The sequence below is a fragment of the Phycodurus eques genome, chromosome 18 (assembly GCF_024500275.1).
Source record: "Phycodurus eques isolate BA_2022a chromosome 18, UOR_Pequ_1.1, whole genome shotgun sequence".
Lineage (NCBI taxonomy): Eukaryota > Metazoa > Chordata > Actinopteri > Syngnathiformes > Syngnathidae > Phycodurus > Phycodurus eques.
This window is the reverse complement of record NC_084542.1, coordinates 14,815,507-14,837,578: the sequence shown is the minus strand read 5'-3', so window position 1 is coordinate 14,837,578 and position 22,072 is coordinate 14,815,507. Positions and strand designations below refer to the sequence as shown.

At 42.2% G+C, this 22,072-nt stretch overlaps 1 protein-coding gene across 1 annotated transcript in view; it reads left to right on the top strand.

The window, feature by feature from the left end:
- pak5 (p21 protein (Cdc42/Rac)-activated kinase 5) overlaps nucleotides 1-22,072 on the top strand; it is a 54,076-nt gene that overhangs the window by 3,227 nt on the left and 28,777 nt on the right. Inside the window, 2 exon segments of the mRNA XM_061704257.1 lie at nucleotides 18,569-18,792; nucleotides 22,015-22,053. Of these exon segments, the coding sequence (XP_061560241.1) occupies nucleotides 18,589-18,792; nucleotides 22,015-22,053 (243 nt within the window). The 5' untranslated portion in view covers nucleotides 18,569-18,588.

The following is a 22,072-nucleotide window of genomic DNA, read 5'->3' as shown; positions in this document are numbered from 1 at the left end:
GAGCTTGCTGGATGTTTTTTTTTTTTTTTTTTTTTTTTTTAAACCTGGCAGCCTTGCACTGGGCTCCTGTTTTTTTTTTTTTTGCAAATTAGAGAAGGGATCAGATAGCACGGTGAGAGGGGATGAGGACGAGGGAGTTCGGAAGGCCTGAGGAGGAAGACGAGATGACGGCACGGGAGGTGACCGTGAATGTCGACGCTCAAGTTTCATCCAAATGGGTTTGAGTGGGCCATCAAGTTGCTAACCAAAACAGCAGCGCTAACAGTCTCGCAGCGTGGAGTCACTGCAGTGTTAGCTTACTAGTGCTAAACGGAAAGTACGGTATTATGGTGGGAAAGCCACTTTGTTTCTCAACACCATACTTCAAGAGAATGCTGATGTCACGGCAATTTTTGTCATTTCCAGTGTTAAGCGCACGCACACACACACACACACGCACACACACACACACACACACACACACAGAAAGAGTTAAGACACATACTTCTATGGAAATAGACACATAACCTAAATCCTCTTCACATTTCTCCACTCAATGAGGCTGTTCTAGTTCTTCTGGCAGTGTGTGTGTGCGTGCGTGTGTGTGTGTGTGTGTGTGTGTGTGCATGCATGCGTGCATGTGTGTGTGTGTGTGTTGCTGAGGAGGCCCAGTGAAGCCTGAACATCCAGCTCTGCTTTGGGGCCTCGGAGCGCCGCATCTGCCTCAGCTGTCCGACTCGCCTGACCCTTCAGGCTGAGCCACTCATGCTGTTTTTATATATATATATATATATATATATATATATATATATATATATATATATATATATATATATAATTTATTTATTTATTTAATAATGAATATTTTTTGTCAGCTGGTGACTTTTGCAGTGTTGGTAGGCCTCCTTGTTGTGTTTCATGTGCACAGACTGGCCCAGTCCTAACCGGTATATAAGATTTTTATTCTATATTGTTGTCTTGATGTATTCTTATGATTTTATTTATTCATGTTTGTGTATCTTTCTGTCAGCCAGTGTATTGTGTGGCCTTGTTGTGTTTAATGTGCATGAATTTGATCAGTTTGTCAGTGACCTGTTTTATTAATTTTGGAGTTGTTATTTTATTAATTTATTGGTATTATTTGATTTAATTTATGCAATTATTTGTTGATTGTAATTTACAGGCCTACTTGTTGTTATGTTTCATGTCCATGGGCTCAGCCAGTCCTGATCTGGTTCCTATAGCTTTAGTTATTATTATATATATTGACTTAATAAAGTATATTGTTTTGTTTTTATTTGATTATTATTAATATTTTTATGATTATTTTTGAAGACATTGTTTGAAGACATGTTTGAAGATAATTGCTGAAAATGTACTACAACTGACGACTGTAGTACTCATTTATGGAGCTATAGCGTTTTTCACCATTTCAGTTTTCCTCATTTTTGGGCGTGGCTAAAACGGCGTCATGTGATGTACTTTGGCGCCTGCAATGATTCGCCCCTCCCCCACTGTATAAGACCTTGACCACCTTCATCCGCATCAGCGGTTATCCCGCGCAACTGCGACATGCAGTTACCTAGCTAGCTATGCCTACACCCCGACAATGCATCTTGCATGGCCGCGTTAGAGTGCCTCGTTGTCGGCCGGCCATGAGTGCGCAGATGTCACAAAGAGAAGGCAGAGAGGGGGGGGGGAGTCTGACTTGACAACTAGCGAACCGGGACTTTGAGCTGGCGTGGGTGCTTTAGAGCGCCACGTTGTTGGCCGTGAGTGCGCACATGTCACGGAGAGAAGACAGAAGAGCAAGATTGAAAAAAAACAAGTCCAGCGTGACAGCCAGCATGTGGCGCTTCGTGCTGGCGTTGCCCCGGCGTAGAAAAGCCCCACGACGACCCGGTGGGATACACAGTTCAAATATTGTCATCATCAGAGGCTTTAAGCGGATCTATTTTCACGCCTCAAACACGTAGTTACGTGTAATAAAGATGCGAGACGAAGTAGCATCCATTCTTCCATATGGGAGCGGTGTTATTTGATTGACAGTTGAGTGGGGCGTGGTTTCAGCGGCCACGCCCACAGCGTTCAAGAGCGGCGACAGCATGATTTTCCCCCAATTTTGAAGCCTCATTTTATATACTGGAATTGGCAATTTTTGTAATCATTCAAATTTGGCAGGGTTGTGAACTGTGTTGTGTCAAATTTACAAACAAATATTTTCAATTTCATGTTGTCACGCGTTGAGTTGTGCACCATTGTTTCTTTTGCATGGACTCAACCAGGTCCTGGCTATCTATTTCAATATCTTTGTTTTAGTTTGTTAGCCACTAAATCGTGCAAGCCTCCTCCTCGCAGTTTGGTTTCGTGAGCACGGACTCGACCAGTCGCCTCCTAATTCCGGTTTAATCGCCATTTAAAGCGATACCGGGCCGAGAAAGCCAATTGCTTCGGCGTCTGCGCTGCGGCGTCAATCACTTTCCGTCGCTTTATCAACACCAACCAAGCCGGTTTTAATCACCCGTGCACGTAATTAACATTGCGTTTGTCTGGACTGTGCCCGCCCAGCAGCAGAATTAAAGTAATTACTGCCACAATGAGACTACAATGCGAGTATTAGGAGGCTGACAGTACAACATGGCTGACACTACAAAGTAGCAGTTGGTTTTTGACACAGCTTGTTTGTGAGCGCGTCTTTCTTTTGACACCAAAAACGCCACTGATCGCTCACACGTGTCAGGAGCAACAGAATGAAGAGGCGTATCGCGCTTTGTTGCTTGATTTTGGATGAATATGTAGACTGCGGATGTGACCACGCCTAAAACAAACCTCGACAAGGAGGCGAACCAGTCCGACAGGGAAGATCTGTCGGGGGTGGGGAACCATCTCTTCAAAACATTTACAGCAAGAAATCCAGTTAGATTGCAGTTATAAAGAATTCCCACATGGAAGAACCGTGTTGCGCTCTAGCCGCACGCCTACTTTGTAAACAACTACAGTGCAGCTCAGCCTCTGGCTCGGCAACGCCATGGCTAGTAATATGCTTTTGCCTGTATGTAGAACTTGTTTTTATAGCATAAGAATTCAGACAGTTTGAACTGCTAATGTTGCACTTGTCTGCTTGGTTCGTTTCCTAAAGAAAAGACAATGTTGCACTTTCCTAAAAAGAAAAGAGACTACGTATTAAATGATTTGAACATTTTTGATTATATACATTATTAAACTATTAATGTTGCAATTTCCTGAAAAAAAAGCTGTTAAATACCATGAAATATAAATTTAAAAAAATATATTTTCTACATTATTTTGATTATTTGAGAAAAAAAAAAGAAGACGTAAATGCTTGATGTTGCCCTTTCCTGTAAAGGAAAGATTTAAGCTATACTATTAATACTATTTAATTTTTTTTTTGTTGTATTCATTATTTTAGTTATGTCATGTATCGGAAAATTCACTGCTCGCAGTTTCCTGAAAAGAAGACAAGGCGCTTTTCTAAAAAGAAAATATTGAAGCAGTTTTACAACAGTAAATATTATTTTATTGTTTTTATTCGTGTTTATTTGCATTTACTGAATTTACTGCTAGTATTTTTTTTCCCATTGCATTAATGTGTCTTTGTTTACACCAAAGAAACATACATTTATCTATACATTTTGTTCCATTGCTGTACCCAATGTGAACCAAACCGTCACCTTAAAAAAAAAAACAAGGTATGTTCTGAACCGTGATACTTCGTTGTACCGTTACACCCTTAATCGATTGTTAGTGTGTTTGGTCTCAGGAAATTCATTTAGTGACTCTTTAGAGCTTGTAAATTGATTGCTACATGTGTTCAGCACCATAAAAACAGATCCCGGGTCAGCTTGGCGACGCTAAACCACTTTGTCTTTATGTTTCGCTCTGATGAGCGAGACGCAAGTGCAATGTTGGCCTTTTTTCTTTTTTTTTTTTTTTTTTTCAATAAAAATTCAAATTTCTTTGTTTTGCTCGCAGAGGGAATTTGAGTGGAGGAAGAGACGCGCGATGGGGACTCACGCATCCTGAAGGAATCCGTCAGCGGAGACGCAGTTTTTGTTCTGTGAGTTCAGATCAGTCAGGTGGAATCGCATCAAAGCAAACTTGAATAAGGACATTCATTATGGCTGCGCGTGATTCATTACACCCCCCACCCCCCCCGGCACCACAACCCACCGGGTGGGGGCACGCTTCGAAGAAAAGCGTGTGGTCTGAGAGTTACAGTTCGTCTTCGTCGCTATACACGCAACATCCACCAATGAGGAGGGCCGTCGTTAGACACTGATAAACGGCCCCTCAGTCTGACATTTAAACCTGGCCACAAAAATATTACTTCTTTTATGGCAACTGGAGATGAAATGTTGAATAAATGGCGTATCTGTCACATATGAAAATGTCATATCACCATTGCAGTGAGCAAAATAATCAGTGTTATCACCATATTGCTGAAGGAAATAGAGCAGGGATTTGCCATTATTCACAAAATATTTGTGAATAATGGCAGTCTACTATGACCCAAGGCAATAATGTACACTGTACACTAGACAATATAAAAATTGGACAAAAAAACAAACAAAAATATCACATTAATTCCATACAAACATGAAAGAAAACATATCAGACTAATAATTCACATTTATTAAAAAGATTGAAACATAACTATACACACATTTTAGACACAGCATTCGACAATACAAAATATTGGACCAAAAAAAAAAAAAAAAAAAAAATATATATATATATATATATATATATATATATATATATATATATATATATATTAGATGGAAAAAAATACAAATATTGGACAAGCTACACAAATACTAGACTATTTATGCACAAATGTGTGAAAAAAAATCACACATTTTATCAAACGTACACATGGAAGAAAATAATTTAGACATAAAAAAAAATCTAAATATAAGAAACAAATTCAAAAGTCTTGCACAAAAATATTAGATGAAAAATAAAAAAAAATATATAATTTAATTTTTTTACCAAAAGATATGAATAATACAAACATTTTAGATTAAAAAAAACATAATTGTATGGAAAATACACAAATGATACAAAAAAAGAAGAAAAAAACCCAGGCAAATACTAATAAAAAATTACACACATTAGGAAATGATAAACATGTCATAAAACGTGTTTTCATTGATATACATATATATTTAGCAGATTGATGTTTCTCTGTCCTAACAAGAAGACAGACAATACATACTATGATTTTTGGCATAGAGTTCCAACCGCACTATCACCACCAGCCCTTTCAGGCACGTGGCTTATCTTTTCTGCCACCGCGACCATGTTGTTGCGCTCCCCTCTTCAGCCAAAGAGCTGTCATCCGACCTAAATTTAGCTCAGAAGCTGGACCATCATGTAGATAAGTGTGTGTGTGTGTGTGTGTGTGTGTCTCATGACGCTTTAGAGTACAGTATCCTGACAAAACCTCGAGCTGTCTCATTTTATACGCTTACCCGCTGGACTCGGTTTGCACAGCTCCCACCACGGGGTAGCGTGCAGGGATGACGACAGCGCAGCGGAAGCTTGAAAATATATTTGGGCATTGGTTGCTAAGCCACCAAACAGGAAGTAGTGCTTTTTCCCACTGGTCTGGATGGATGTAAAGTAGGCTGCAACTCGGCAACATCTATTTTTTACAGTTGCGATGGAAAGTCCTGGCTTTATAATGAAAAGGAGGAGGAGACATGATAGAAGTGAACCATGTTTGGCTATGCTATGAAAGTTCCCATTTTTATAGGTAAAATTTTAAAAATGACGTTTCTACCACCAACCTAGTACATTTAAAGTTGTGGAGATCTCCGTCCATTGTTTCTTCATCCATTCACTGTACAACCTTTGTCCTTTGTCCAGAAACACATTAAGAATGTTGTCCTCCATTTTCTCATTGCTGTTTTCACTGTGCAACTCCGCCTAAATCACTCTGAAATGACTCCATCACCACCTCGCCGATTGGATGCGCCGAGATGTCGAATTGAAAATGTTTTTAATGCAGGCACGTCTGCCAACACAGCACGACATTGCGTCTCGTTGCGCTGTGTATATGAAATGAATGGGTTGGTTGACGGCGCACTGTGCAGGGTGATAAGGCCTTTAGCGTCCACAAACCTTCTGTATGTACGCACGCATGAGTGAAGATTATCGCCCGGTTATGGTCGGTTGCTAATGACGTAGAGCAAAAACGTTAGCGCAGATGCGGCGGCTGAATAGATGAAAGCGGTTATCCAGTGACACAGCTGCGCCCTCTTTGATGTTTGGGCATGAAACAGCAGGAAATGAGCGCCGCTAAGGGATGGCAGCACGCACAAAAAAAAAAAAAGAAGACAAAAAGATGCGCGCTGACGTGCGTGGCATGCAAGTAGCGCTCAGTACCCAGCAGCTGCACGCTCATCAAATCAGTTGCCCATTAGGTCGATTGCTAGCGTTCTCTCTCTCTCTCTCTCTCTCTCTGTCTCTCTCTGTCTCGAGCTATCTCTCGCTCTCACGCTATTAATACACAGTATAAAACCAGGCTAATTTCTCTCATAACATTAGCATTAGCACGACAATGTAGATAGGCATCAGGTCACATTGCGTTTGCCAACTAACTACAGTGGAACATGAGACACCCATAAAGTTGGAGTTGAAGGAATTGAATCATCATCATCATTGATTGTCGTCATACAAAAACAACAATGTGAAATAATTCAAGTAAATTGTGTTTCTTAGCTCTTCCTGGCTACTCGCTTTGATTTCCACAGTTTTTTTTTCCCCCACTCACCCCATGGTGATTTTTAATACCCCATCTTGGGAACCGCTGCTGTAGCCTCTTGTTGCTCCGCGGTTCGGATTTGCACACATTGGCGAACGCAACGGCGCAGGGGACACTATGTGGCCCTAATCCCGCCGTGTTATCTCAGCGCATCGGTCGTGTGAAGTCATGTGGACCGGTATGAGTCTGCGGCTCTGATTTTGAACATCTCTGCTGGGAACCTCTGGCTAGAGAGTCACACTGGACCTCGACCTCCATGTAGTCACAAACCTGGAAAAGTAACATTCAGTATTCAATAAGCCAAGTGAAGCCAGCTAGTAACTAATGCAACCCCCTGGAATGTTCAGAATTCCCTATATTAAGTTTGAACTGTAACTATTCAACAAACTATGAACCCAAAACGATTTTATATCATTTAAAAGTCATTTTGCAACATTAGCATTAAAAATGAATGGTTTGACTTGGAGGCGGCACGGTGGACGACTGGTTAGAGCGTCAGCCTCACAGTTCTGAGGACCCGGGTTCAATCCCCGGCCCCGCCTGTGTGGAGTTTGCATGTTCTCCCCGTGCCTGCGTGGGTTTTCTCCGGGCACTCCGGTTTCCTCCCACATCCCAGAAACATGCATTAATTGGAGACTGTAAATTGCCCGTAGGCATGACTGTGAGTGCGAATGGTTGTTTGTTCCTATGTGCCCTGCGATTGGCTGGCAACCAGTTCAGGGCGTACCCCGCCTCCTGCCCGATGACAGCTGGGATAGGCTCCAGCACGCCCGCGACCCTAGTGAGGAGAAGCGCCTCAGAAAATGGATGGATGGATGGATGGATGGATGGAGGGTTTGATTTGGAAAAAAAAACAACAATTATATTCACCTGGGCCAAACACTGCGTTCTTCCTTTTACAACACAGGCTAAACTTAGCTTCTCCCAAACCTACAAAGCTTGTCTCTCAGTCAAGGTGTATCACTTCCAAAATACTTTCACTAATTTCTGTACTACTTTTGTGTTTCGTCAGGGCTTTGGTGCCAACTTGTGGCATCTTAGTTTTCAGAAGGAACATCAGGTGCCTTTGGCAGCGACTAGCACAGAAAACAACGTGAATAGTTGAATTTGTGACTAGTGAAGCACGAATATGCGAGGGACTACTGAAAAACAATGCTAACAATGAGCACCATGTAACATTAGCTGGCTGATAATCCATTTTGTGACGTAAACAGGATCCCAGTTTGGACAAAGCGCTCGTAACTTTGCTTCAACCCGTCGCAGAACCCGTTAGCCGAGTGTCGTACGACTTGTTCGGAGTTGCCAATCAGTCCTCGTTCCTTCCGGTACTGACTGACGACTTGGAATCGCCTTCTGAAAAACCTCTGTTGATAATCATGCATTTTACCACGTCAGACTCTTTGGACCTATTGGTCTTAAAACTCGATTAGCTGTATAAAAGGAGTTTTCCAGCTACTAGCGGTTCTCTGGCTACTGTTTTGTGATGGGTATGTCCTCAAGTGACGCTCCTTCCTGCTACGCATGATGAATAATGTACATCAGCTTCCTAAAATAACTCTGGGAATAAGTCACGAGACGAGACGCACACCCAGAACAGCGCCTTTTCTTTTCCGTCCACGAAATGTCAAGTCCGGTCCAAACCGGAGCCGCCGTCAAACCAGCTTGTCTCTTCCAGGCCCGTCGAGCTGTCGAAGCCGAAGCAGCGCAGGGCCACCTGAGCAAAGCGCGGCTGGAGTAGGAACAGGCGCTGTGGCCTCGGAGCGCCCTTTGAAGGCAACCGACTCACCGCTCGCCTCCCCTACCACTCGTGTCATAAATATTTCCGCCTGCTCTTGTGCTCAGAGAAAATAAAAAGCCCGTCGTTTCCCATAAAGAAACATGCGCTTCAACCTTTAAGTGTCACTTTGAAGAGACGCTAGGGCTTATGCATCCTCCCTATTTGCTTAATGGGTAGTGCAATAGTGTACGAAAAACTGGACACTTATTCTCGATAAGTCAGATTTGAAACTGTAGTATTAACTATTGGTAATTTTAGCATGGTTTATCGGTAAGCTGTTTCCTCCCAATTCAGTAGGCGACAGCAGTTACCGGAGGCTCCTGACACCTACAGGATTTAAGTGGAACAGCAACCACCTCCTAGCTTTAGCAGCTAGTGTCATGCCATCGGTAAAACTGGGAATTTTAAGCCCATTTTCGAGTTGACTGACACATGCAACTAAGCTTTGTTGTTAGCGTTGCTTATTTTATCATTAGCATTCCGGGTCCACACAGCTGAAACGATAAAAGAGATAATAATAGAGTTTGAAGATTTCATGTCAGAACAGTCGGAATTGAATAATATCCCGGTTTCTCTGTAAATTGTTCCGTCCCCATTCACTAGAAACAGTTTCGAATGTGTGCTACTGACACCTACAGGACTTGAGTGGAATGGCAACTATCTGAATGTACAGTTTTAGCCCTTCAGTTGTTAGCTTTGTCTATTCGTTGTCGCCAAATAATAACCTCGTACGCCTCATACAAAAGGTGAATAAACGCCATGTGTACATTGTTTTTGCGTGGTAGATTGAGATGTTGGTAATGTTGTAATTGTCAGTAATGCGCACGCAAATGCAAAGTGGCAGTAGACAGACGTTTTTATGCCGTGGTAAACCTAACCAACCTTCTGAGCTCAGTAGAGGTAAATACCTATTTTAAAAAAAAAAAGTAATTTTCTGCAGAATATGTGCTGCTGTTTGCTTGTAGCAGAACTGGAGCCACGCAGCTTCAGGATTACCACAACCTCTGCGGCTCAAGATGGCAGTAATGTAGGTCAACAGGTATAAGCTTCCATTTACTGTCTGTGGATAAAGACAGGCAGAGTGGAAAAGGGGCTAGGGGGATAAAGGGACGGTACATAATGGCGCTCTGATCAATGTTTTATAACTTACAACTTATCTGTGCAGCCTGATGCTGCGGCCTGTTTGGTCAAGATAACCTCACCGCATTGTGTTGTGTTCTCTGCAAAAAAAAAAAAAAAAAAAAGAAACACACAAAAAGAATGCCAGATGTCACTTACAATTATGTCCTCTGCCAATCACCAACTCCCAGCAGCACCCTGTAGTCGACTACCAAATACACACTAGCCATTTTGAAGCAAGACCTCAATTTAGTTAGCGTCTAAAAAACTCACAGCAATTTTGGTTTGATATTGTGTTTTTTAGTACACTACCAGAGAAGAGTACTAGTGCAGTACCCACAACAAACCTGGAAAAAAAGGAACTAATGCCAAATTGCACACAATTATGCACACTTCTCTCGTTGCTACTCAGTACAATATAGTGGTCTTCGTAGTAATAATCTAATAGTAGCGAGTCAGAGGCTGGTAAAAGTGTGGCGATTACCGATTATCCAATTTAGTTGGAACTGGCTTAACTCTGCTTTCCTAAAAAGATAATAACAGCTTTCATGTTAAAATTTTAAGAAAGTAACATTAAGCATGTTCCAACCTAGGGTGTAATAGTGCACCAAAAGCTTAAATATTTTCTTTTTCGGAAGGTAAAGTTAAGCTAGTTCCAACTACACTTTAAAAAAACAAAACAAAGCAAACTCGCCGACTTGATTTGGCACTTAAAATAAAATAAAATACAATAAAATAGGCTGTTGGTATACCATTATACCTCTAGTTGGAACTAGCTTAACTTCACTAAAAAGAAAAGATTTAAGATGTTTGTGAACATTCACACGCAACCGTTTCTTTTCATTTGTCTTCAGTGGGAAAATAAAATGAAGGTAGTTCCAAGTCAGGGTGTAACGGTTTGCCAACAGATGAAATACTTGATTCTTCAGCAAGTAAGGATAAGTTAGTTCCAACTAGGTGTGGAACAAAACGGTATAAAACCGACAGCCTTTCTTTTTAGGAAAGTATAACATCAATAGTTTGCCTTTTTTTTTTTTTTTTTTTAAATTGCAAATCAATGCAGACAAGTGCAACAGTTGAAACTGTTCACGTTCCAACCAACAGTACGTCAAGAGCGCTGCTGCACAACTTCTCCTTCATCTTCTGTCGCCTGCCCGCAAGTGGACGGTCACGTGAACTTTTGCTCTCCCAAAACGAGGTCACGCTGACGTTCTTCTTTCCGGGGATTAACGGCAAACGGCGAACGGGACACGCGGGGGAAATTCTTTGGGTGCGTCATCTGTCAAAGCTGACTTTTTTTTTTTTTTTTTTTTGCTGGCTAACCTTGGCTGGCGCGAGAGAGATTGTTAGTATCAGTGCCACATTACCCTGCTCATAAACTAGACAAGACAATTTGTAGTGTTTCAATAAGAAAGTGAATTTGCAAATTGTAATCTTACTGAAATGAAGTTGTAATTTTCCGACTATCATTTTCAGGAAAAAATATTAGAAGTCAATGTTACAAGAAAAAAAAAATCATTAAGAGCAAAACGTAATGTTATGTGGAAAAAAATTTTAAAAAATGTGATGGTTAGGAAGATTGATTTGTAATTTTACAAATTGTTCAAATTCCCTCCCAAAAAAACCCCTGCCAATATCCATCTTCTTTATGTCCCGATCATAAAGAAAACTCCTTTTTCCCCCTAACGAGAGGGAGGGGAGGGCTTCTCAGCAGGTTATTAATAATACACGATGAAGTTGGGGGTTTAACGCGAGATAATGGGGAGAGAAGCAGGAGGCTTTCAAGGAAACGCGGTGCTTTGAGCGCAGAAAATCACCCGCAGGAAGTACGTTAATTTAAAAAGTGGTGAGATGAGACCCTACTAACAACGATAATCACTTACATGGAATACTTAATGTGTTGCGTAAATGTCGAGTCAAACGGCTAAGAAGCCATTTGACCGCGTAGTTGTTACGATGCAACAACAATTGCATTATATTTGGATCGCATTTGTGTTCGACGGAGATCAACCGCCTGGCAATATCGGGAGCGCTGCTTTGAAAACGGCCGGCAGCGAATGAGTTCAGTAGAAAAGTAATACAAGTTTTATCCTCTTACTTTGCAGTTTTTAAAATATGTACTTTCCAGATTTTTAAACTTTAAATGAGTTAATTTGACCTGCAAAAATGACAGGAGGGTTAAACATTTTCAGTTTCTTTTCATCGGTTTTTCATATGCGCATTTTCAAGGCATGTGCCCAGAGTTGATTCTCCACCCATGACATTATCAGCTGGGCTCTGTGAAGATGCAGAGCCACTTTCAGGCGGCTACTCTGTCTGAAAAGGTATCACGCATCAGCACTATCGTGCAGAAACACCCACATCGCCCACAGTTGTCATTCCTCCGCCATCATGTCAAAGCCTTAAGGTAAGCAGAGCGGAATGAAGTTCTGTTGGATGAACAAATTAGCATTAGCTAACAGCTAAACCGTGGCTATTGTAAGGTTATACGAAGAGCATACGGGTGTCTTGAGGGTTAACTCTACGCAGTGCGTTTCAACACACTGTACCATACAAACACATTGAGCTCTTGAATAATTGTGCAGAATATATTTGCTACCTTGTCATCATTAGACTCTTCATTCACTCGTCGAGCTTCACAGAGACGCTAGTATACACAAATCCGCCGGCGCCCCTGCAGCATTGCCGCTCATTGCTTTCCTGTCTGACAAGCTCGTGTCTCGTATGTGAAAGCTCTGTGCTCTGCTTTTGATAGAAGAAACATTTGTCTGTCGTCTGGTGCGTTGTTGGTTTTCTTGTATGCTTACGGACAGATGTTTGTTTGATGCAGTGTGACAAAAACTGTTTAATTCTTTCCAAGTATGCCATTCAACTGATGCAGTGTAGCAAAACATTCTATTTATTTATTTATTTATTTATTTTTTTAAGGAAGATTGGAACAGATTAATGGCATTTCCAAAAAATGAATTGAGATACGAGTGTTTTGAGTCACGAACGAGGTCACGGAGCAGAATAAACTCGTCTCTAGGCACCACTCTGAAACAAATGAAAACTGAACTTAGAAAAATGTTAATTGTCCTTAATTTTAATGAACAAATATTACAGGGTTCTTAATAATGTACTATTATTATTCGTAATCCTAATAGGGCGGATAAAAGAATGAAACAGGCTGACGCGCCATACTTCCTTCACCCTTGGCTTATTAATCCTGATTCACATGGGACTAATGTTACTTTTAATGTGACTCGGTGAAGCTTCCGGAATGATCTCGAGCCTCCCAAGCTTGCGTGACGCACGTGTCGGCTGCATTTCCGCTGCCATAATTTGACTTGCCTCGCTCTGTATGTAGCGTGCAGCTGTCCCCCTCCCCACCAACGACAGGGAAGAGACCCTTGGGTCGAGACCCTCGAAGGTGGCGTGATGTATTTATAGCTCACACTTGCGGTGAGGGGTGTGACTGCTGCGTGACCCTTTTAGCCGTCAAACGCATCTTCTCCTCATGAAAAAACGATGGCACCGTGGCTTTGGCGGTGACGCTCCTCCCACGTGCATTTTGAAATGTGTCTCCAAATGGACCTATATGGGTTAGTCTGTGGTTCCGTGGGTGATTGGCATGCTGATCAGTACGAGGGGGTGTAATGTTATCCCCATTGACTATTTACGATTTCACCTGTTTGTTTGTTTTTTTCTTTAAAACCCTATGCACAGCTGTTCACTGAAAAACCCACCGATTCACGGCTCGTGGCGTATTTGAGCGCTCTTTCTGTCACGACCTACGACGCCCTATAGGAAAGTCGTAATTGTTACCAAGAAAGTATTGTTCAAGTTATAGAGTGGAAATTCCAGAGCGCCTTCGCTGTATGTGGGGTTCCATTCCATTTTTTTTCCAGAAAAGCTGTTTTTGGGACATGGTTTTGTGGTATATTGCTGTCAGATCTAGTATATACTGAAGGTGTGAGATTTTTCTTGTGTAAAATACTGTATGCGCTTTGGCTTGATTAAGGTAGGGAAACGCAGGTGTGATCCATGGGTCCGGTGTTGGAACTTCGGTCTTCCGTTGCCCGTCAGCGGCCGAATGTCCGTCCATGGCTCTGTCGCGGCCGCCGACCGGACCAACTGTTTCCTTCTCTGGCGTCCATCTTATCTGCCGCGCCGCACCATTCGTCCTCTTCGAAAGAAGAGGCGCCGACGAGCCGGCATCAATTTGCCGCAACTCGCATCCTCGTGTGTCAGGTCCGCGGGACGCTTGACAGCGCGAGGGGCCAGAGAGCGCTCGGTTTGGGATGCGGCCCGGTCAGACGGAGTTAGGCAAACAATGAAAGCAGAATAGGACGTGCCCGGGCTTAAGCTGTCTGGCCGCTGGCCTCGGTGCTTTTTTTGCATCTCGCTTTGGGAGTTATCAGAGCATGCAGGCGCAAACGCAGCAACGGGCTGGTCGTCGTAGTAACACTATCCCTCCGGGGGGATGCTGAGTGTCCGGGAGCTGACCTGAATCATCACTAGTACCCCCCAGAAGGATTCCGAGGCCCAATTTATTTCGTGGTGGATAACGGAGCCATTAGAGATGCACTCTTACGTCTAACATGTGACCAGGATCTGACTGCATCTTACTTCGCACTCGGCCATGGCTTATCGCCAGCACTTTGACTGGTTAAAAGACACTGGGCATTTGCTACTAGGTAAGAGCAGCAACAACTCTCTAATTGAGTGGGATTTACATTGCAGGTTTATGACAGAATTTGATTCCGATGTAACCCGTATTTGTATGCTGATGCAGGTTTCCACAACAACATTATTAGATGCATGGTGAGCGAGTCAATTGCTTTCAACATAAAGGGGCGTGGCCAGTCAGTCTCAGTGGTATTTACACCCCCTCGCCCCCTTTTCAATTTTCAGATGCCTCCGCAACATTACCCTGAGCAATTATCCTGCAGTGTTGGGTGTGTTAAGAGTGATTTTGCCTACGCGAGCTGCTCGGAAAACGGTCGCGCCGACGATCATAATGTTTTTACCACCTGTTCATGTCGCCTCTCATAGGTCAATCTTGGAACTGCAACAGCTATCTGGTTTCGGGGAGGTGACTTGCGATTGTTGGTAGAGATATTGTTATGTGTTGTGGTTTATTGTGTTGTCATCTCGAGTAGAGCCCAACCAAAATCGAATTTTTGGGGGCGATGCCAATACCGATGTCGGGGGCTTTAAAAAAAGCCGATATCCGATATATCGGCTGATATATGAACATGTACAGAATAGACACACGTGACATATACTTTAAATGAACCCAGATTCTTGTAATATCCATATAATTCAAGACCAAGAAGCGGAACACTGCTAAATTAAAATAACTTGAATTAGTCACACTGTCAACATAAAGTAAGCTGTCATCGTAAACTGTAAACTACATAATAGTCTTATATTAGCTAGTGGTGGACATGTGAATTAACAGCTGCATATATTTTGGTTCATTCCACAAAGATGCAATATAGATAAAACTGAAATGCTGTTATGCGCCCTCTAAAACTCTGAAATATCGGAGCAGCGCGACAGAATCTCAGCACAGCAAAAAAGTTAATGCATCGGTTACATGTTGACCGATGTCGTTTTATCAGTGATACGTCATAATCGGACCGTCAGGTTCTAATCTCGAGCAGTAAGAATGCAGATGGGTGAGCACTACCAAGCGAACAAGTCGTCGATTGATCGAGCGTCCGCAAACAAGTTTGTGATGTTTGGTGCTCCTCAATCCCCGTAAGGAGCCATTTAGAATGTGACCCTTCAATAATTCTCTTTTTCTCTGCCTGCTCATCACATCCCTTTTTTTCAGTGTCGCATTTTGAATTATGGATGGTTATTATGTCATGCCCTGCATCTCAGATGCAAATTTGAAGCCTCGAGATAACAATCTTAAAGGATTAAAAATCAGCACACAAACAGCAAACACATACATTGAAGTACACGTACATTTATTCCCTGGTTATTCAGAAGAGGTAGGGACCGAGCCTTAGTGCTAATAGCGAGAAACGGCTAACTCGTTGACACCTACACCTCCGTGACAAATATTAATAACTGCTCATAGTAATAGTTTAAGTTGTCAATATGCCGCAAACTACGATTCCAACATATGTTAATATCATCTTCTTATTACATTTTCCTGAATAAATGACTGACTCATGATTTTTTATTTTGAAATATTCAAAAATTCCCCCACAAACTTTTTTTGTTTTGTTTTTCTTCATGTGGCCATTATGACGTGCTTTGTGTAGAAATGTGAAGACACAAAAAGAATTGATTCCATTTTGGAATGAGGCTGTAACATAACACAATGTGGACGTTTGTGGATGCGTGCACATGGTGGGCTTTGCTGCAAGGTGGGGCAGGTTCCAGTCAAAGTGCGTAGTGGCTGTTAACTACCCAAAAAAATAAAAAAGTAAAAAACAGGGGGAAATGCCTGTGGAGGCTGGAGCGGGTGACAGATGGCTTGGAGACGAATCAGCCTGGGAATCGGGATCTTTGCCCTGGGACGACTCCGCCCTTTCACAATCTGTTTGTGTGCGTTTTATCTCGAAAAGTGCACATGGGAATTCATTTGTTTGTGCGTTTAGCTTCATTTGTCCATCCATCCATTTTCCATAGCACAGGGTGCGCGCTAGGTCACATTTACGATTTGATATTTAACGCTTTAATATCCGTTACTGAATCTTATGTGAAAACGATACACTTGTTGAGCCATTTGTGTTTGGGGAAGGGAAACCTTTGCGCTGGAACCCCTCCCTCTTCATGCGTCGTTTTCAGCCTTGTCACGGTTGGCCCACGGGTTGGCAACTCGAATTACTTATCGGAATGATCCGGGGGTCAATATTGCGACTTGCGGCGGTCACCTTGTGCAGTGCTGCCGCTAATAACGGAAACAAGGTTGGCACGGGCTTTGAGTCATGGCGGTAGAAGCGGACGTCAGCCCATGTTGCATAAGATTGCGCTAAATGGAAGGACTGGCTTCGCATTGCAGGCTGCTTATCTAATGGAAGACCTGTGGAGAGAATTGGATGCCCCCCAAAAATAAACAATGCAGATTTTTGCTTGTTTTGGCAATTTTCCTCCTCAGATCACTGATGTTGGCCATTGTTGAGAACCATCCAAGTAATACTTCAGGCCACTGATGCTCAACTGGTGGGTCGTGTACTAGTAGTTTAAACTGTTGCTTTGGTGTACAGCCTTCATTTCCTAAGAAGAAGACAAACTATTGATGGTGTGCTAAGATATATATTTTTGTACATGCTGTTTTGTTCATCCTCAGTTTCCTCAAAAGGTGATCTGAAAGGCACTTTAAACGAGTAATTCTAAAAAAACAACAACAACAAAAACAACAGGACATTTATGTTTTCAAAAGCAGTTTTTGAACAATACACATTCTTTATTATTCTTAACTTCTGTCAAAGTGGTTCGCGACTTAGCAGGAGTAAAAGAATGCGGAACCCAGGGTGACAACAGTTAAGAATCAATGCTTGAAGGAACTTCCCCAAACTGTTCCCTCCAAATTGGACGCCTGCACTTGTCCAGCATGTCTTGCTAAAATGAAGAATTAACATTCAGGCACAACTCAAGGTTTTAGAGTTGACCCTGAATGTTAATTCTTCAATCTTAGCAAGGCATGCGAGACATGATTATCGGTGTGTGTGTGTGTGTGTGTCCCTTTAACGGAGTTAGCGATCATAAATACAGAGGCAAATGTGCGGATCATCGGTCAGAGACAACTGACAATCGGGCCTTTGGTGACGTTGATCGCAAGGGAAGATAAAATGCTCAAATTTGGCCCGATTGTTGGTATGTATGTGCCAAGTCCCTTTCAGTCATATTTTTCTGTCCTCATTTTTGATCCGGTATTGTTCCTCCAAGACCACAGTAAGCGAGTACCATACATTGTGCTGTGGTTTTATGTCACAAAAGCCTCATGCGTACTTCCTCGTCCTCTCTCCATCTTTTCCCGTTTGAAGATTCCCAGGGTTGTTCTTCTTCACATTTAAATGTACACAATTTCAATATCTCAAAATATCGTCTATTTGTCAAGACTGCTCTCGGTTTGAATTTGATACAGATGGTTGTTGGTTCAAGTGCAGCCCCTTCAACACAGTTTCCCGAAAAAGAAAATTGCTCTCGTGATGAATATGATGTGTGCCATAGGAGATGCAGAAAAGGAAAAACGGGGTGCTAGAAGTATGACTGAGGACAATGGCTTCTAGAAAGAGCAAAACAATGACCCCCTTTCATAGCGAACGACATGACATTTTGTGCAAGGGACACCACGCACTTCATGTGACTCTCACAAAACACTCTCAGTCCCGAAGGAAGCAGTAAAATCCCAAGTTGGCATCATTTGTCTGACATTTTGTTCCGCCACAGTGGAAGGAGTTTAGCTTTTTTTTTTTTTTTTTTTTTCCCCTTTCTGCTGTTTAAATTACATAACCGAGTGGAGTTGTTCCTTTCTGGCATGTTGAGACATTTGTACTTGCCTCGTTTCTCTCCTGCAGCATTGTAAACTGTAGAACGCATGACAATTCACATTCAGTTGAGTTACTGTGCAACTAACTGGTCCGAACCGGGCATATTTTACATAACAGAGTAAGAAATAATTTCTACCCAAAGCTGTGTTTAAAGGCATCAGTCCTTGACCACGCAAAGTAGCTGCAAGTTATATGTAGCAATAGCAAAGAGACTTATAATGACGAGCATTTAGCAAAGCTAGCAGCAAGCTGGAAGAGCTTACACTAGCGGTACACTGGCAGCGAGTGATAGCATTAGCAGAGGTAGCGACAGTCAGATGATAGTATTAGCAGAGCAAGCGACTGTCCAGTGGAAAGTGACATCAAATCTAGCGACAAGTGATGTATTTGTCCTTGTTTTTGCAGGTTTGTCAGGGTTTTCCAGCATGTTTGGGAAGAAGAAGAAACGGCTGGAGATCTCGGCCCCGTCCAACTTCGAGCACCGGGTCCACACGGGCTTCGATCCGCGGGAGCAGAAGTTCACCGGGCTGCCGCAGCAATGGCAGAGCCTCCTGGCCGACACCGCCAACCGGCCTAAGCCCATGGTGGACCCCTCCTACATCACCCCCATCCAGCTTGCACCCATGAAGGTAGGGGGAGCCCCAGATGCATCTAGGCATACCTTAACGTTTCTTACATTTTAGGACCTGCTAACTCCTCCAGTGTGACTTCTTCAGATTTAGCCCTTTGATTCTAATCTTTGTTTTTTTTGTTTTTTTTTTAAAGGATACACTTTCACTTGAGCATGTCTGCTTCACAGCACTCCAATCCTACACTTGTTCCTTTGTTTTCTCCAGTACCATCTGTCCATCTCACACTATTACATGACTCTTAATAGGCTCACTAATAATCGCATCCTAGTGCGCTGCTTTAAACCTGCATTAAGCTGTTTATTAGTCAATTTTAAAGGCTCACAATCGTGGACAGGGTTGTGAAGTTCAACACCCGACATTCAAGTATATCCCCTTTCGCACTGCCCGTCAAAACCGACTACGTCCCTGTGTCACTTTTCGGTGTGAAAGGTTACCGGCACGGAACGGGGCGGGAAGACACCTGTGTACAAGTGTATTCCGCAATACCAGCACATTGGTGTGAACTTTAACACCCGACACTTTGTTCTCCCGCCCCTGTTGTGTTGAAAGCAATTGTTACCGTCCGACATGAACAGCGGCGCCTTGATTTTCAAATGTAATTTGTTCCGTGACCATCCTTGTAATGCAAAACACTCGCGAATCATCTTTGCCCATTCAAAAGAATGGACATGCCATCTGTTCCAGCGTCCCAAAAAGTAGCAATAAAATGTTCTGTAACATGTTTTTTAATTTGATAAAGTACACTCTACAGTATAATACAGTCTCAAAACATACAGTTACAACATAATTAAATAGAAATATTAAACAGTTTATGCATCATGATAATTCGGTGGGCATTGTGCTGGTTGCCATGGCCACCAGGGGGCAGTACAATACATACGGATCTACTCCATGAAGATTTGATGATGAACCACAGAAGACCGTAAATGTAAGTCGTTTAAAGGTTTATAATGAACGTGACATCGATGCTATTTTCCTTGGGCCATCCGTGGCGTTTTGCATTGTGTGTTAGCATTTAGCAAGCAGATTTGTATGGTTTTGTTAAATGCACAACGTGTAATTGTGCAGTAGATCTTCAACTGGGAGCGGCAATACACAGCTTGAGGCAAGCACTTGGCCTCTTTTTTTGAAGAATTGTTCACTATATGCCTAAACTGCTGCCTGTTGTGAAACAGACTAAAGAATCATTGTCAATCATTAGACAGCAGTTTCATCTTATTCTTGGAACCCGATTGACATTTTGTTGAGCAACTTGTAGGATCACACGCGGTGTCCTATTACTATGACTTAAATGATTATTTGAGTCGAGCTACCTAAGAAAGCTTCTGCGATTGGATACAATTCAAAATCGATCAGGTTCTTGTTTGGATTTGAGACATTCCGAAGAGTTGTGGCACAAATCCTATTTGATGGGCCTCTGAAGCTGTTAACTATTCTTCTGCGTATTCTCTTTGGTGCGATGTGTTCAAAGCGTTTGAGATCTGAGCGGCAGAGAATGAAAGTGGAAAAACAACAAGCGCCTCTCACGGCTGATGTTTGTTGTCATTGTAAAAAAATAAATAAATAAATAAATTAAAAAAAAGAAACTTGAAAAGACCGACATTTTTTTGGGAGCAGATGACACTCAAACATGACTCAGGCGAATGTTTAGTCAACTGACATTGTACCAGCTGGCTGCAAAAACATGACTCGGTGGGAACAAGAATGAGAACATATGCTTAATGCAGATTTAAACCCGGTCATTTGTTAAAACACAACAGTTTTTTCGCCATTAACATCAATGCAAGTCTCCGTTTTCTTTGTGTGTCTTCTCATCTCTGACCCTTGACCCTTCTGAGTGTCTCCTCTGTTGTGTTGTTGTTCACTGGCTATCATACCGATACTCGCAAAGACACTTCAGTAGATTTCGACAGGCCTGAGCGCTCAAGTCGTAATATTTGTGCCATCGCCGACCTCCGTCTACACTGTCCGTCGTTGCTCCGATAATCATTCAGATTTCCAGAAGACGCCCTCGCCCCCTCGCCCCCTTCACCGCCATCCAGGCTGGAAATTAACCATGGATTTGTTTCTGCATCCATAGCACGGATGACTCGCAGCAAATGAATGTGAAGTTAAGAGTGAAGATTTATTTGTGGATTGGCTTGAAATGACACAAGCAAGTAATAAAAGACTTTATAGACAACTCCATTTTCCCATCGGGACATAAGGAACGGGTCGTAACTATAATTATTAGTGGTATGAATAATCCTGATTTGCTATGTACGTTGGTCATGGTTGGGTTCACATTGCGTACAGTAAGGAACAAAAAAACCACAAAACTACTTTTTTTGTGTGTAATTACTGTTGTGTAAAAAAAAAAAAAAAAAAAAAAAAAAAAGAAAGTAATTTATACATTTAAAATAAACAAGAAATGTCAATCTTTTTGGAAAAGTGCAACACAAAGTTGATCTTTTTAGGAAAGGAACGATGCAGACAAGTGCAACAGTAACAGTTTGAACACGGAGTTATTATGCTATGAAAACACCAATGGCACTTGTTATTGCTTTGTATGTAATAATATATTGCTCTGGCGCATAGCAATAGCCAGATGCTGAGCTGCACTGTATTTGTTTACAGAGTAGACGTGTGATTGACTTCCTGTCCATCTCAATGAATTAGTAGAAATGTTAATTAATTTCATAAGCTAAAATTACCCTGTGTAGCTAATTGTTGCCAATGATGCAACAGAATAATAGCTTTATGTTCAACAAAACAGGCCCAGATTTCATACGGAATTTTAATGTATATTTAGAAAAGATCATCGTTATTTCAGTATATATACATGCCTGAGATATATATATATTTATATATATATATATATATATATATATATATGTAAAATGTAAAATATGTGCCTTGGCTCAATAAAAGTGTGGAAACGCTGACCTAAGCAGTCAGCTGACCCTGCAAGCTGTTCGCCGGTCGATCACAGCGAAACTTTCTCGTGTCATTTCCAGCTAGCGATACAAATAACAAGTCACCCGCGGCCAGGGTGTATGGATCATTTGGGCCCGAAATGTCGCGGTGAATTGCCCGGCGCCGTTTGCCGTGCGCACAGTTAGCATCTGAGCTCGTTAGCCCTCACTGCTAAAATGGCCACAACCAAGAACAGCAATGTGCCACAGGAAATATCTCTGAAGAGGGGGGAACAAGAAAGTAATTGTCTTGCTCTCTTCACAGATATCTCCCAAGAAGGTCCGGCCGTCCGAAACGCCCAAAGTATGACTCCCGCTACCCG